This window comes from Psammomys obesus, unplaced genomic scaffold, assembly GCF_907164565.1.
Source record: "Psammomys obesus unplaced genomic scaffold, mPsaObe1.curated_primary_1811, whole genome shotgun sequence".
In the NCBI taxonomy this organism is placed as follows: Eukaryota; Metazoa; Chordata; class Mammalia; order Rodentia; family Muridae; genus Psammomys; species Psammomys obesus.
In genome coordinates, this window is record NW_026592732.1 from 5,445,464 (window position 1) to 5,462,933 (window position 17,470).

At 42.4% G+C, this 17,470-nt stretch overlaps 1 protein-coding gene across 2 annotated transcripts in view; it reads right to left on the bottom strand.

Moving 5' to 3' along the window:
• The window catches only part of Yap1 (Yes1 associated transcriptional regulator), an 84,674-nt gene that overhangs the window by 25,672 nt on the left and 41,532 nt on the right, over positions 1-17,470 (bottom strand). For both annotated transcript variants that reach the window (XM_055615514.1, XM_055615515.1), the window contains exon 5: positions 9,000-9,113. In XM_055615514.1, coding sequence (XP_055471489.1) covers positions 9,000-9,113 — 114 coding nt within the window. The remainder of the gene's footprint in view (positions 1-8,999; positions 9,114-17,470) is intronic.

The window sequence follows — 17,470 nt, forward strand, 5'->3', positions numbered from 1 at the left end:
GAGCCAGGGAATCTTTTGCTTGTGATGTAAGACAAACATGAGTTTTCTCAGCTTTTCAGCCATCTTTTAACTCCCCTTACATTTTCTTCATGGGTTACAGCTTTCACTTAATCACCTATACTAGTCCTTTCTTTTTATTTTTCCCTCTGGGTTATCTATCTCCTCTGTTGGGTGGTCTAACAGGCTACAGCACTACCTTTCTAACTGGTGCTGCCACACAGCGCACAGCCAAATACCAGGACAACTTCCCATCTGAGGAGCTAATAAGGAGGTCAGGTGGTATTTTAAAAGTTAACTTCCTGTTTCAGAGTTTTAATTTAAGTCTATTATTGGTAAAACAAGCAAGCAAGCAAACAAACAAAACAAAAACAGGATGTGCTATTAAAAGATTTATTTTTATTTTATGTGTGTACCTGGTGCCCTCAGCGGTCAGAAGAGGTTATTAGGTCCCTTGGAATTGGAATGACAGATGATTTCAGATCACTTTGTGAATGCTGGGAACAAACCTGGGCCCTCTTTCAGGAACAACATGGGCTCTTAACCTTGAGCCTTTTCTCCAGGCCCCATGGTATGCTACTGAGTCTGAAAAACTTGTGATTTCTTGGAGCCTTCACCTGCAGTTAGTTAATCCTTAGGTCTGTGTTAGGGCAAGTCTGGGCCAGTTGTCTGACTGCTCTCACCAGAGTATTTTTTTCCGGTTCTTAACATGTTTGGTTTGTTGTATCCAAGGGTACCTAGCCCTTCAGCCTGGCAGATTCCAACACTGTTTTCCATTGTTTTGTGTCCTTTTATCTTCCACACAGTGGGGATGTGTCCCAGTGATGTTCTCTTGGTTATCTTGTTTACAATATTGTTTCAAGAGCAGAGAGGGGAGCTCAAAGCACAATCAACTGCCCTGGCTTCCGCAAAGTCTATTCATCTCCCACACAACAAACCCACATTAGACTTATAAAATACTCCTTTAAAGAATAACTGGGGGAGGAGGGAGCCTGGAGAGCTGGCTCAGCAGTTAAAAGCACTGGCTGCTCTGCCAGAGGATCTGGTTCTGTTTCCAGCACCCATATGGTAGCTCATGCCATTCATAACTCCAGTCCAGGGAATGCAATAAGTCTGCTCACCTCCTGCACACACACTGTACATACCTCCAGCCAGGCACATACACATTATATAAAACAGACCCTTGAAATTCTTAACAAAGACTACATGATTTAAATGATTGTACAGTAAGTTAGGTGCTTTCCTGAGGAATGGGCAGGAAGAAGCTAACAGTTTTTGAAAGTAAAGATTTGCCAAGTACCAATAACCATACTTATCAGGATTCTGTGTCACTTATATAAGACAAAGATAGGCTCCGCAGTAGATTTCACAGCCTCACACCTACCCCTAACCTTTAGAATCAAATGAGACCAGCCTACAAATGCACACACCAATTCAGTAATTCACTGAGTCTTCAGGCTGTTTCCACAGGTGCTTTACAGAAGCCCTTCCCTTCTTCAGAAGCACTTTGTAGACACTGGCTCCTCATCTCATCTGGAGCTCCCTCTCCTCCCATCTTCCCACCTCATCATGCTGTTCACTGTGTCCACGTATTTCTGGTTCCCAGAGACATTCATGTTTATCTTTTCTGCAAGATCTAAAGGCACCCTGATGGGCAGCAGAGGTTACTGGTGGGCCCTTACTTTCCTGAGGCTTGTTGCAGGCATCCCACGAAACCATGCAGCACATTTTCACCTTTCATGACCACTGTGGCAAGCTCCACAGAAGGAGCTAAATTCGACCCAAGGACTGGTCTGAGAAGCACAGCACACAAACAAGTCAAAACCCAGGCCTTGGACAGTCAGATGGCTTGGCAGTGAATGGTGCTTGCTACAAGCCTGGACACCTGAGTCTGAGCTCTGAAACCCACATGGTGGAGAGAATCAATTCCTCCAAGTTGCCCTCTACATGTGCACCATGAGACAAGTGTGCATGAATAAATGTAATCTTAATTAAAAAAAAAGCTGAGGCCAAGGGATGGAGAGATAGCTCAGAGGTTAAGAGTACTGGCTCTTCTTCCAAAGGTTCTGAGTTCAATTCCCAGAAACCATACAGTGGATCATAACCATCTGTAACGATATCTGGTGCCCTCTTCTGGCCTGCTAACACAATGCAGGTAGAATAATCAATCAATCAATCAATCAATCAATCAATCAATCAATCAACCATAAAAAAAAAATGCCAAGGCCAAGAGCCAATACCCATTGGGAAGACAGATGTCTTTAATTCTAATTAATTAAAAGAGTACAAGTGGCTGAAGAGATGGCACAGAGGGCAAGAACATTGGCTATTCCTCCAGAGGACCAAGTCTGATTCCAAGCACCTACTTCAGGCCTCATAACCACCTGTAACTCCAGTTCCAGGGGATCCAATGCCCACTCTAGACTCTGCAGACTAAACAAAAGTGAAAATAAAATGAATCTAAAACAATTTCAATAAATAAGTAGTACTAGAAAATGACCTTTTTAATCTGGAAAGTACTGGGATTAAGAAATACAGTATCAATACAGATTCTAATATTTCATCTATTAAAAAATAGAGAAAATGACTGACTTTTTCACACTAGAATTTTTTTGTTATCAGTAATAATAGATTAAGTAAGTAACTTATAAAACATACTTGGTGAAAACAAATCGAGCTGGGAATGGTGTTTCACATTGCAACCCAGCATTAGGGGAACTGAAGCAGGAGGATCACCACAGACCACAGACTGAAGGAAGCTGGAGTTACACAAGGCGTGACAGGCCAGCCTGCACTATAGAATGTAACTCTGCTTCAAACAAAACAAAATACAACCAGGCCAAGAAAATGAGAACAAACTGAACAAAAACAAAACTGCATGGAAAAAAGAAGTTAAATATCAACACCCCTTGTTTCTCAGCACCGGCTTCTAGAACACCACCCTAACAGATGCACACTCAAGCCATAATCTCCAATGCAGAGTGCTCCAGGCAAGCTAAAACTGGAGTGCTTACTATGGATCTTCAAACCTAAACTTATCTGATGGCTCAGAGATACCAAAAGGAGAAGAGATAGGACATCAAAAGACTAGAAGAACCAGTCCTCCGAGGACTGACAGACTTAAACAGACATGTGACAGAATGGGGGTGGGGTGGGGTGGGCGGGTCCACTTCTGCCTGTTCCCCAACAAGTTGCAGACACACCAATGCACACAAGGTACAGAGGGACCTCACAGCAAGCAGGAAAGAGACAGAACAAGCTTTGTTTCCAGGGAGAGGGGGCGGGGCAGAGACAGGCAAAGACTCTCCACACTTCTTCCCTGAGGACCACTCCTGACGCACCCCCACCCTCAGCTTTAACCAGCCTGCTAAAATCCTGCCTGAGCTGCTCAGATGACAGAAGTACGTGCCCCAAACTGCACATGGTTGTTAAGGAGCTAGAGGTGGCCTTTAGCTTTCCTAGTAAATGTCTGAATTTTTACACCTAAGATAAAGCTTAGGGAGCAAGAGGGAAGCCAGACAACCTGCCATCAATCCTGGAGGGACTGTCTCTGCCGTGAACTTATGGGCTAGCCCTTTGATCACCTCCACCTGATGGGGAGCAGTCTTAGCAGTCCTCAGAGGAAGACAATGCAGCCAATCCTGATGAGATTTGATAGGCTAGGATCAGAGGCAAGGGGAGGAGAACCTCCCCTATCAGTGGACTAGGGGAGGGGCATAGGAGAAGAAGAGAGAGGGAGGGCTGATTGGGAGGGAAAGAGAGAGGGGGCCACAGCTGGGATACAAATTGAATAAACCATAATTATTAAAAAAGAAAAGGAAAAAAAAATCTATCCCACCATGGGAAGTGTCACCCCTTACAGAGGGTTCCGGAACTATGAGAATAAAGAAATCTAGCCAAGCAAAAAAAAGAGGAATTACAGGTGTTAGCTTAAGGATCATTAATTTCTAGCAACCTCAGGAAGTATAAATCTAATCTAAAGTCATATTAAAAAAAAAAAAACAAAAACATTAATCCACATAAATTTTTTCACAAAAAAGGTATTTTGTGTAATGCTTGCTGAAGGAGTGACCTTCTAAAGAAACAAATGTTTTTGTTGTCTTTGAAGCACAAATCACCCATGGCTGGCTTTTTACATGATGTAAGGAGCTGAACTGGCCACCAAAAAAAAAAATTGTACTAAGTTGCCACAGTAATAAAAATCTGTGGCACAGAAAAGGCATAGCAAGGATCAGGACCCACAGCTGGTGTGCACGCCTGACATCCCAGCACTCGGAAAGCTGAGGCCAGGTGAGTTAGAGGCTACACAGTGAGATCCTGTCTCAAAGGGCACACACGGGAGGTAATCAAGGCCCTAACCCTGTTACTGAATTAATGTTATTGCCCATTTATAGATTGCTTGCCAATACTTAATATGCTATACAACTAAGCAATGCAGTTTTTTTTTTTCCCCACTAAGGTAATTAAAATAACACCATCCCACCCCCAGGCTCACTTTGTCGGGCTGGAGACTAGGTTGGTGACCCACCTACCTCTGTCTCCCAAGTGTTTAGATAAAGGCCCGCCACACCTGGGCAAGCACCCCCATCTTTAACTGATCAGAATACTGAAAACAAGTAATTCAACCAATCCAATTCCCCCCTCCAACCTTCAAAATACTGGCATTGCCTGTCCCACAGCAGCATACTCTGGATGGAACAAAAAGAAAAAGAAGTCTACAGAGCCAGTGTAATCCTGTGATCCTAGTACTCAGAAGACTGAGGCAGGGGACTGTCATGAAAATAAGGCCTTTAGATAAGGCAGAGAAACAGATAGATGGATGGATAGATAGATAAAGACAGGTGATAGGTAGGCAGGTAGGTAGATAGATAGGTAATTCCAAAGAAACCTTTCCTCTCAACACCACATTCTACACTGGGGAAGGCCATGGGCTGCTAAATGAGGTAAGATGGAGGATATGTGTTCTCACTGATTTTCAGCTTCCTCTGTCCTCAACTGTCGTACCTCTCCTGACTATGGAAGTGATTCTGAAAATCTCTTTTGGAAGAAAGGGTCAGACAATGATAAGCACTCTGAGGGAAGGAGGCCACACTACAGAACCTCAATTTAAAAGGACCGGTCTCTAATTTCACATGATGCATTGCTATCTATGTCTCACCAGATAATCAATAGTCTAAAAGTTTACACACTAGATGTTGGCTCCTTTCCTTCATTTTGCCTTGGTCTGTTTCCTCACACAGCACCTTGTTACCCTTCACTGTGGGACACGTTAATAACTCCTCCCGTCCCCAGGCAGTGATATGCTGCTGGCAACATCCTAGACAGACTGGAGCACAGGTGCAGAATTCTGAGGTCACAGAAGAAAACAACAATTAGCAAGACAAAAGCCTGGAGCCACCTTAGTCTAACCCCCTAAATTGCAACTTCTTTCCCTTTCCTTTTAGTCTGAGTCTATAAGAATCAACTGGCCCATCTTTAGCATATTTTAAAGTTAATACAAGTAGAACCTGAAACTTAAAAAGTTTATGTACATGTGTACATATTTGACGGCAGCAGCTTCAAATCACAAGTAAACTGCTGGGCTACAGCTATGGTGATCTTAAGCTTTTGCATTTTAAAAATTAACAGTTTAGTGGTGGCTCATGCTTACAATCCTGGCATTTGAGGGAACCGGGCAGTGAGAGTGGCAGTGTTAAAGGTCAAACTTGTATAACTACATAGTGAGTTCTAGGTTACTATGGGTTGATAATGTGTCTCCAAATTAATTTTGTTGAATTAGGAATAAGTGACATTGTGTAAGCAGGGACGAGAATATTCACTATACAGCTATTTAGGAAGCTCACTTAAGTATCCATCATGTAGAAAGTATACATTTTAATTTAACTTACTAACACACCTCCTCACCCTGGGTGAACAGTGGAGAGCTGTTTACCATAACTGATAAGCTACTTAGGTACTCGTCAACTGAATTTAACAGGAAGCTTAAAACTGAATAAAAATGCCAAGTCCAAGTATTAAACTCTTTATTTTTGAAACATTATTTCCTATGGGGGCAGGTACCAAAGGGTGTCTGTCAATTCTTTCCTGCTACCACATGGGTACTGGGGATTGGACTCAGGCTACCAGGCAGGCATCACCTTTACCAATAAGCCTTCTCGCTAGCCCCTGACCTATTCTGGATGTTTATTTAATAATCTTATGTATCAAAAAACTCATGGCGAGAAATATCTAAGTTGGAAGAGCTGCTGGAAGTTTGCTAGGACTTGTTCACAGCAGCTGTTGTGTGCTAGTGCTCTCATGTCGGTCGGTCTAAGGGACAGACCACCTTCAGGCAGTGGGGCCAAGCCTGCTAATGACACCAGTGTGGTACGCTCTACTGCACCAGCACCCTCACCCTCAGCAGGTTTGCCAGGACTGTCTCTGGAGATAGGGCTTATCTTTAGATGAAAGGTTAACAGACCCTGGCTCAGCTTCAAAGTAAATCCCAGCTGTGAGCAGAAGAGTGAAGCAGGCTTTACATGATCTCTGAAACCCAGAGCCCTCTGAATACGGCTGTGGAGAAGTAACTGCATACAAGGGTCCAGACTGCAAATATTTCTTTTCTCATGTCTCACATAATAATGCACAAATAGGAATAAGGGCAAAACATTAATATACCTGAGATAATTAAAAAACAAACAAACAAACAAAACAATTTATTTAAAAAAATGACATAAAATTAAAAGAAATGACTAAATACAAAGCTGGATGTGGAGGAACATACCTTTAATCCCAGCATCCAAGAGGAAAAAAAAAAAAAAAAAAAAATCAAAAGATCTCTTTAAGCCATAAAGATTTCCAGGCCAGCCAGGGTTACACAAATAATACAAAACAAAAACACAAAATAACACAAAACAAAAACACAAACACAGGTTCCTCATGTTTGCACTAAAAGTACTTTACTTCCTGAGCCATCTATCTCTCTAGCCCAAAATCTGAAATAATTCAACACCAGGCTGGCCTCGAATTTAGGGAGATCTGACTGCCTCTGTCTCCCAAGTGCTGGATTAAAGGTGTGCGCCACCACCACCCGGCACAAGTGGGTCATTTTATATGAAGAATCTAATAAAGGATACAAATATAAGCGAGGTTGATGTTTGAAGCGGGTAATAAGTTAAAAGTTTATCCTCCATCCTAAAAGACTGAAAGCCACATTTCTACTTGGCTTAGTTAAGACTTAGTTGTTGTTTTAATATGGATTTGGAGAACACAGAGAAATGAGCAAACTCCACAAGCATGGAAGCAATAACTACACCATATGCTTGTGTTTGAATGGCCCCAGGGTCAGAATCGAGAGGGGTAGTTTATGTTTCTTTGGCAGAGATAGAACGTAACCCACTATAGCAAGAGTCCATCTGCTAGCAGCTTGCTTCTCTCTGCTGTTACTCTAGATTAGAGAAGAGCACTCGGCTGAGTGCTCTTCTCCCCGCCCCTCAGTTACACCCCAGCTCTAACTGCAAAGGTCTGGAACAGATTAAAAGTTGGGCCACAAAATAAAAAGCTCTGGCATGCAGTCAAGCCTGTCTGGAATACACATACACAGCGGGCCCAAAAAGGGAAAGGAGAGGCAGGGAGGAGGGAAACTGCAGGAGGTTTCTGTTGGTGTCTCTATCACGAATGTGTGCCTGTGTGTGTTGGGGAGGGGAAAGGGCATTTTATGTGTTTTTTTTCCACCCCAAATACTCGATCTTTCTTAAAAGACCTACCAGATAAAAACTAAGTTCACAGTCAAGTTTCTCTTCTTCACTGCTAATGCTTTTCTCACTTTCTTTTCTATTAAAATAACAACAGAAACAACACACACACACACACACACACAGTCATAGGGAGTGGCACAGCAGTTTTTTCAGGCTACCAAGGGCAGATGAGCTGAATCATCAAATGTGATTTAAGGAAAATGTGGCCATTGTCACTCCAGTTGACACTAATGCGGCATTTAAGGAGTTTTCTACCTTCAAAGTGTCTTGTTTCAACCACAAGGGCTTATTCAAGTATGGACAGAATCTGAAGTTGCAAACTGCTAAACATGTATGTTACTTTCTTAACACAACAGGTCTTGAAGCTCAAACAGCTGGTATTTGAGCCAAGCCTGCTATCTGTCAAAATGAACCCCACCTTTGACTCTCCTTGGCAAGGGGAGTGCTAAAGCAGTCCATAAAGCCGACATCTGAGGTACACCCAAACATTGCTTTTTATTGCTGTGCTTTAAACAGATGGCAATGGAGGATTGTATCAGAGGCTCCAAGAGTGGTGGGTAAGTTATTTCTACCCAGTGCCGGGGTTGTGTTTTGATGGCATTCACAGAGTTAATTCTCCTTTCCATGAGGCCTGTGGCGTGGCCAGGTCAGGCCCTGGGAAGCTTCAAAGGCTCCGCACCCCTTCGTCTGACTGGCTGGCTGATCCGCACATTGTTTCCATTAAGCAGCACCAGGGCTGAGATGAGTGCTCAAACCACATTATCTGTTTCTTTTTAGATTCATTTTCCACGCTTTGGAAAGAGACTTCATAAGTTAACAGATGAAACTACAAACAGGAAAGAACCATGGACAAAAAGGCAGAAAATGGGCATGGAGCCCCTTTTCTAAGGGGTGCACATTTGGGAGGAGTGCTCTGCTTTGCTGCTCATTCCCTAGGTAAAAGTGAAGGGCCGTAGTGTAAAACTGGGTTAAAATCCCAAAAAGGGCAGAATGTTTCCCTTACACAAGTCTGGTGCTCAGGGTTGTGTCTCTGAGACTTTCAGCCCTGATGGTACAGCCAAACACACACAGGCACATTTCTGGGGAAAACTCCAGCTCCAGGATGTGCCAGCCTGTTTCCAACAAGATAAACTGCATGAATGAAGCAATGACTATGTCACTTCCTACGACAGACAGTATAGTTTCACTGTGATGTGTTTTCTTAAGTCCTCCCCAGCCCCCATACCACCATCAAAATGACCACAAGGTTCTGAGGTAAACCTTTACCAAAACGAGGGTCAAGCCTTGGGTCCAGCCAGGACGTGGTCTTGTTCTTATGATTTATGTAGTAAACTTCTCCATCCTGAGTCATGGCTTGTTCCCATCCGTCAGGAAGAGGCCCTAAAACACAGAAAGCAGACTGTGGTTGGCTTTGATCTCCTGCAGCTCAAAAAGCTGAAGAACAAACATGATGAGATATAAAGCATTGCATTAAAGCTGACAACAGCCTATGTTCAGAGGAAATAAGGCACGACCACATACCTGATTCTCCTCCATGAAAAACAAACCATTAAATAACGAAATTAACATCCCCAAGGACACAGACGAGAACTTTAAACTGCTAGCATGAGCATTATAGCTGGAATTTAAGTGTTGGAAGGGCAGGAAAGAGCCAGGAATCGTGCGAATCTGTTGGAAGGCAAGAAAAGAGTTTCCCACTCTCATGAACATGAGGGAGCTCCTGGAAAGTAACTAATGAAGAGGCCTAGAATAAGATCGCGAAATCAACCCAACTGTCCACTAGACACACAGTACTCTCAAACCTGCAATGGAAAAGGCGGCTCACTCCCAGATATCTTTGAAAAAGCCTGAGGCACTGTGTGACTGACACAGACACTGTCGCCTCAGTGAGCCGTAGCTGGACAATCCCAGGAGCCATCACTCCAGGGTTTGAGGCCCTAGCACCTGAACTCCTGCTCAGTGCCACTGTGCAGCCAGCAATCAGTCAGGGTCATCGGCCACAGGAAGGGACATGCAGTGACTGCTCATTTCCGTGTAATGATGGTGCTATCTGCCACCTTATAATCACTCAGTTTCAAAATTTAACTGTGAAACAAAAAAGACTGTCTTTCCTACTCATCTGTGCCCTTCACATTTTCTGTTTAGAAGAAAAAAGTTACAAGACACAGGCAATGGTTCGGTGGTTCCCTCCAAGGGAGAGCAAGAAAGAGACCAGAGAAGACACCTCAAGGAGCTCTTCATTGCAACTTAATGTAGTGGTAAAATTAGGGAAGAGAAAGCTGAAAAAGGATGCGATCAGGTATATGCTCACCTAGCATGTATGATGCAGGCTAGAAATATCCAAGAGTGCCAGTCAGAAAGTATGTACATTCATACATTTAGTCTAAATGTAGGTTTCATCAGACATAGTCCTGAGGAAATGTCTAGTAACTTAAGCATTTTATCTATCTATCTATCTATCTATCTATCTATCTATCTATCTATCTATCTATCTATCTATCTATCTATTTTTGGAGACAAGGTCTCCATCACAGTCATCATTCACACTCTCAAGCCACTCAAGCCAGGCCTTTGGGTATACAAAAGATGTTGGTGTTTTCAAAACTAGACTACCATGCCTGATCACTATACCAAAGCCTTTTGGGCAAGATAATGAAGATTGAAGGGGGGGAAAAAATCCTTGAAGGGGAAGAAGAGGTCAACATTTTAAATGAGATATAAAAAGAGGGTAAAAAAACTGGAATTAGAATAAAAAATATAAAAATAATTAACCTTTCATTATTTGATTAAATTTAAAATAATTAAAATTTAGATTCATCATTAGGAAAATACCATTTTATATAGGATTTGCCAATATTGTTTAGTAATTATATACCAAAACTTGCAGTAAGTATTTTAAACAATAAATAAGATATACTGTAACACTGGAGATGACTCAGCTACCTGCTCTTGCCTTTGTGTTCTTGCCTTGGTAACAATTAAGGAAAATCATTTGTAATTTCTACCCAAACAGGAAAAGTCTTCATCGCCCTACATGTTGGACCCAGCCCTCCTCGCCTGCCTGAGTCACAGAGAAACCGAAGGGTATTGAGAGAAACGGCCTGCACACACCCTAGTGAGTGATAAAGTATAGAACTATCAAGGAGTTTCCTTAGAAAGCAGATCCAATGACCTTCGAAAAGGAAGTAGCTCTAAGCCCTGGGCCAATTTCAAATGAGTACACACCACTGTCACCACACAGCAGGCATAGTTCTGCATTCTTTGCAAGTAAGTATTAACTCATGCAAAAACCTCATAAAATAGACACAATTATTCGCCTCTTAGCTGATGAAGAAACTAAGAAAAAGTTACCGCGCCTTAGTCAGAAAGGACTCAAGCCCATAGTCAGCTCTCTGGGATGCTGCAAACGTAAAGCTGCTCTGCTGTTTTTAAATTTCCTCCTCCTGAAACCTGAAACCTGAAACGTCTCGGGACATGCGGGTAATGCCGACCACTTCCCCCTTAAAGCCTGGCGAACAAGTTACTACTAGTCCCTCTCCAACAACTACGTGCTGACTAACACTTCTTAAGGCATGTCCCCATATTCGGGGGGGGGGGGGGGGTCGTGTGCGGTGAGTGTGTGCATGCACACCAGAGCAAGAGCACCAGTGTGAAATGCTTCCCTTCAACCAGTGAAAGAGTGCCACTTCGGCGTACGAGTGCTGATGTCTGAATCAAAACAGCCATAAACATGCTCACGGAACCTGCTTTAGCAAACACATGCCCACTACATTGGGACTCTGCCCCTCCAAAGTCTCATTAAGGCCTTACGGTCACTAGAATATCCTTGCTTCAAGCTACTGGATCATGCTGATGTGCCCCGAACCCCTTGGGAGAGACAAGCACCGGGGCCACACACCTGAAAACCTGGAGTGGCGTCCCAGTGCGCCCCAGTGTCCTGCACCCCCACCCAGCCCCGAGCTTACAACCTGACCCACCTTGGCTCAACATTTATTAGCCTTCTAATCCTGAGCACGCTCCTTAAGCAGTGGTGCTTCTTTTCAGTGTGAACAGAACGGAGACGGTCACTCCTAACTAAAGAAGAAAGTTCCACACAGAATGCTTCCTGTGGGTGCAACACCACCAAGAGGTCTGCCTCTGAATTCTAACCACTGAGCCATCTCTCTAGCCCTAGCTGCTTCTAGTGGCATTTAAAATTTTTTCAGAGTAAGACTCAGAACTGTTAGGCTCTCACAGGTATCCTGGGCGTGACTACCACTGTCAATGTTAAGTTTCAGGGCTCAGCAGGTGCCCTCACACCTTCACCTTTCTTTCCCAATCACTGAACTGCTGTGCATTGGGTCCAGAACCCAACCACCCTGTCACCACCCTCCATGCTCCAAATGCTCCCTGGTATGAACTGAACATACTCAGATCATATGCTCTCTCTATTCAGAACCCACAAGGACCCAGCCGGCTTCCTTACTAAGTAACTTTGACTCCTCCAATTGATGTCATTTTGTTTCTCAAACATGGCTCAAGACCACTGAATGAGGCACAGTACTATGCATGGAGACTCTCCCTTTTCTCCAGATAAACACATGACTTCCACCTTGAGTCCACCTAGGTTTCACAGACAGCAGTTACGGGAGCTACAGTGGAAAATCCACCTAAGAGGCCATCTTCCTCCATCTCTAATCACTTTACTTTGTAACTGGTTTATCTTCCCTTTTCCGTTTTAACCATAGGAAATGCGATGTGTCTGTTTATAACCTGTTCTCATGATGTACACAGTGGTTGGCATTCAGAAAGGGCTTGAGTACTGGCTGAGGATAAATGTGAACTGTCTTGCTTCCTTAGCAAGCTCTCCCTGCCAACCTTCACCTACTGCTTCCTGTGTTCAGCCGGCGGGCTCAACCAGGAGGCAGATATCTGCATAATACTCCCTGCTGTGATTCTGTTATAGAAAGGACAACGTTGGGTACTTCTTGGAAGGGCAATACTACCTCAAAGTACAATAGTGACTATGAAAACTCACCCATATTTATCATGTTACAATAGACAAACTTCCCAGAAAGTCTAGGAACAGGCCATGCTCCAGATTTCACCCATGTAACTCAAGTATCAGATTAAAAAAAAAAAAAAAAAAAAAAAAAACAAACGGAAAACCATGCATACAATACCCAAAGTATCCTGATCATGTCCACTCCCCACATGCTCTGGATACCCACAAAACACTGTGAATGTTTTGGTTTAAAATTCCAAGTTGGGGATTTTAGTTTGTCCACACCTGTTAAATGTCCCATGAGGAGTGTGGTGTTTTCCAGGGGGAATTACTTGAATTCTGAGGACTTTGAGGAGTATAAATGACAGCCAGAGAAAGAAGGCGCTGCTGCTCGAAGGAGGACTGCTTGCTGCTGGTTCTCCTGCTGCTGCATTTGCTGTTTGCTGGTCATCTGGACTTCTGATATTGGTATTGCTCCCAAAAGAATCCTTCGACCCTACCCAGTGGAAAGTAGCGGAGAGAACTCTGCCCCAACCCCATTAACCTTCTTTTTCTCTTACCCAACGTTGTGGGGTTGGGAGGGAGGTAGAAGTGTTTAATAACCCTAAATAAAGGTTTGTTGAAAAATCAAAGTCAACAGGCAGCACCCAATGTAGCTTAGGCACAATGGGTAACTTCTCTAATGAAGTGAAGGAATCGTCAGGTTTTGGTAAGTTGGCAATGCTGTTTAAAGGGGTTGGCAAAATAGCGGCTACTGCCACTGGGTGGTCTCCTGTCTTGTTTCCAGAGTGGGTTTTCTGGTTTTGCTTCATAGTCTTTATATATTTTATGTGGAAAAAAGTTGGGAGGAAAGCTGAAAACTCAGAAGGTTCACTCAATTCTCTGCTGTTAGAAAAGATTGCAGAGCTGGCTAAGTACCTAGAGAGTTTGCGAATAGAGGCTGAAGTGCTTAGAAAGGAGAACAAAAGGGTTCAGGCCTGGCATCTGAGGGCAGAAATTTCCTGCAGGATGAAAGAGGAAAGCAAATTAAGCTGAAAGGTAGATTGCCACCCTGCCCTGCTCCACACACTTTTGCTGCCCGATGCCCAAAGCACCTGCATGAGGCAGTATGGGGAAAGGGGGTTACTGTCGAGCCATGTGCACCGCCAGGAGTCCTTTGGGGCTTTCCCAGTCTTTGTGCAACATGTGCCTGCTAATGATGGTGGTGAGGCTTCTGATGAGAGGACATGGCGTGCAACAGAAATGCTAGATTTAAAACATTTTAAAGAGTCCCCTTTAAAGTGTGGAATACATTCATGTTTCGTTAAGCAAATGTTAACCAACCGGGCTACCCAAAATAGATTTATCCCCCAAGATTGGAAGGGACTGGTGTCAGCTGTGTTAGAAGCTGGTCAGCAGTTACAATGGTTATCGTGGGTGGAGAAAATGAAGCCATGAAAATAAAACAACAAAATATAACAAGGGGGATAAATGCTGAAAAGGGCCAGCTGCTTGGTGAAGGCAGTTATGTCGATTTACAAAAACAAATTTGATCTGATGATGTAGTACTTGATGTGGCAATTGTCATGTTGCAGCTTTAAGAACGTGGGATATGATTGAGGAGCCTGGTAAAACAACCACCTCATTTTCTAAGGTAATTCAAGGCCTGGAGAAGCCTTCACCAACTTCTTACAGAGACTGGGTTCAACTCTAAACAGAGTCGCACCAGACCCTGAGACCAGACAAGCACTGATACCAGTCTTGGTGTATGAGAATATGAGAATGCAAATACTGAATGGAAGAGAGCACTTAAACCATCAAAAGCATGAGGAGCCCCAATAGATGAATGGATAAGAGAGACTACTGATAATGGCTCTCAGGAGCATCATGCCAATATCATGGGACAAGCTGTAGCTAGAGGGCTCAGTTATCAAAATACTCAGTGCTGTAATTGTGGTGTATTTGGCCATTTACAAAGAAACTGTAAGGTTAAATGCTTTAGAGCACAAAATAGAAGGTGTGTTGCCTCTGAGAAATACGGTACATTTACTTGTAGACAGGAACAAGCAGATTATGGCTACAATGGAATACAAAGGCTCCCAGAGTCTTGTAGCTGTTGTGGCAAGGGAAAGCATTGGTCTAGGGATTGCCGTTCCAAGAGGAACATACAAGGTAATCAATCTCTTGCCATTGGGAAATGAAGAGAGGGGCCTGTCTGTCAACTGGAGGCCCCATGGCAAACAACACAAGCAGTCTTCTGTTGCATAGCCAGGAGATAACTGGCAGGCAGGAAAACCAAAACTAAGAATTTTGGATTTGATACACGCAGCTGAAGGTAGTGCAGCTTTGAATATGGCTACAGATAAACCTCTTAACCTATCCCCAAGAGTTGAACGTTACAAATTAATCATAGCTGTTTATGATCCTTTGTCTTCAGGGACAGTAGGCATGATCTTAAGAAGTGGATTAACTTCTCAAGGATTTATTGTACATCCGGGTATTGTAGATGGGGATTGCAAGGAAGAAACTAAAATCATGGCATATGTAAAAAAGGAGATGCAAATTAATGCAGGAGATAGAATTGCTCAGCTGCTTCCCTACGTCAAGGGCAAAGCTGCTCCCGCAGAAAGAACAGGGGCATCTGGGAGTACTAGAAAATGTATGTTCTGGCAAACAGTGGTTAATGATCAGAGACCCAAATTAATGGTACAAAGAATGGTGTTGAAATACAAGGTTTGGTAGATACAGAAGGTGAGTCAGGATCCTTTCCCAAAAGTCTTGGAATCCAAAATGGCCACTTCAGAAGGTCTGTACACAGATTATAGGAATTGGCAAATTATCTCAAGTAAGACAAAGAGTATGGTGGATTAAATGTGTTGGACCAGAAGGGCAAACAGAAAAGTTGAGACCCTATGTGGCTGACATACCCATAATTTATGGGGAAGAGATCTTTTACAACAATGGGGTACTCAAATTATTATTCCTGCAATCCTAGAAACAGCAAATGGTGAAATTAGGGGTGAAATGGTAGATGGTCCTGGGGAAGGAATTGATATGTGGAATCAAGAACAATCACAAGCTGTGCCCACTGTCTAAGCACAGATCACTGGGATTGAGGTTCCAAATTTATAAGAGGGGCCACTGCTGAAATACCAACAACCCTGCCCTTAAAGTGGCTTATCAAATAGACCTGTGTGGCAAGAGCCGTGGCCCACCACAAAAGAAAACCTGCAGGCACTTGAACAACTGGTACAAGATTCCTTTACCTTCTTTGTTACCTAGATCTTGGCCTATAATAATAATTGGTTTAAAGGATTGCTTTTTTTCTCAATACCCTTGCATAAGCAGAATAAGAAAACACTTGCTTTTTCAGTGCCTACTCTGAACAACAGTCATCCAATAAATAATAGTCACCTATCCATTGGAGGGTGTTGCCACAGGGAATGTTAAATAGTCCAACTTTATGTCAATATTCTGTGCGACAACCATTAGAAATAATTCTTAAGCAGTTTTCCTCTATCATTTATTATTACATGGATGATATCTTCTTGGCTAATTCTAATGTAGATACTCTAGAAAAACAATGTTTAAGAAAACAAAGAATTCTGCCTTGCTGGAGGTTATAGATTGCTTCAGAAAAAATACAAAGAAGAGATTCCCTTAGCTATTTGGGTTATAAAATAAGCCAACAAAAAATTAGACCACAAAAGGTAGATTCATAGGGACCAACTGTAAACTCTTATTTCAAAAATTAATGGGAGATATTAACTGGCAAAGGCCTATGATTGGATAAAGTACTTATGAGTTAAGTAAGTTATTTCAAATATTATAAGGAGATTCAAAATAAAACAGTCCAAGATGTCTAACATCTGAAGCAGAAAAAGAGTTAACTCTGGTAGAACAAAGACTGCAAGATGCATATATGGATGAACTGATCCTAAACTTGATTGTGTTTTGGTCATTTTACTGTCAACTCATTCTTCTACTGGGATCATTATGCAAAGGGAAGTGAGTATTATGGAATGGATTTTCTTAGCACATAAAATAAAAATTTAAAGATGTACATAGAAAAGATTTCTGAATTATAAAAGGTACATCAATTGTCGGGAATAGACCTGGCTGAAATTGTAGTGCCTTTCACTAATACTGAGATCATGTTATTCTGGGTGATCAATGAAGACTGGCAAAGAGCTTGTAGTAACTACTTGGGAGAAATTAATAACAAATACCCTCAAAGCAAACATTTGCAGCTTATTAAGAGAATTAATTGGATTCTTCCATGTATTATAAAGGGAACACAAATTCCAGAGGCACCAGCATTCTATACCAATGCAAACAAGATGGGAAAGACAGGTTATAAATCAGACAAAATAAGCAAGGTGATCAAAGGCCCATATTCTTCAGTTCAAAAATCAGAATTATGTGTGATCCTTATGATATTATTAAATTTTCCTGAATCTCTTAATTACTGACTCAATATGTAGAAAGAGTTGTTTTGCATTTATTATTTATCCTGGTAACTCAGAACTGACTTTGTTATTTATGAAATTGCAACAAGCCACCAGAAGTAAAAACTATTCATTATATATTACTCATTCGGTCTCATATAGGTTTGTCAGGTCCACTGGCACGAGGAAATGAGGAAATTGATCAATTACTAATGGGAAATGTGTTAAAAGCCTTGAAATTTCATGAAAAACACCATGTTAACAGTAAAGGTTTAATGAACAAATTTTCTATCACTTGGCAACAAGCCAAAGAAATACTAAGGCAG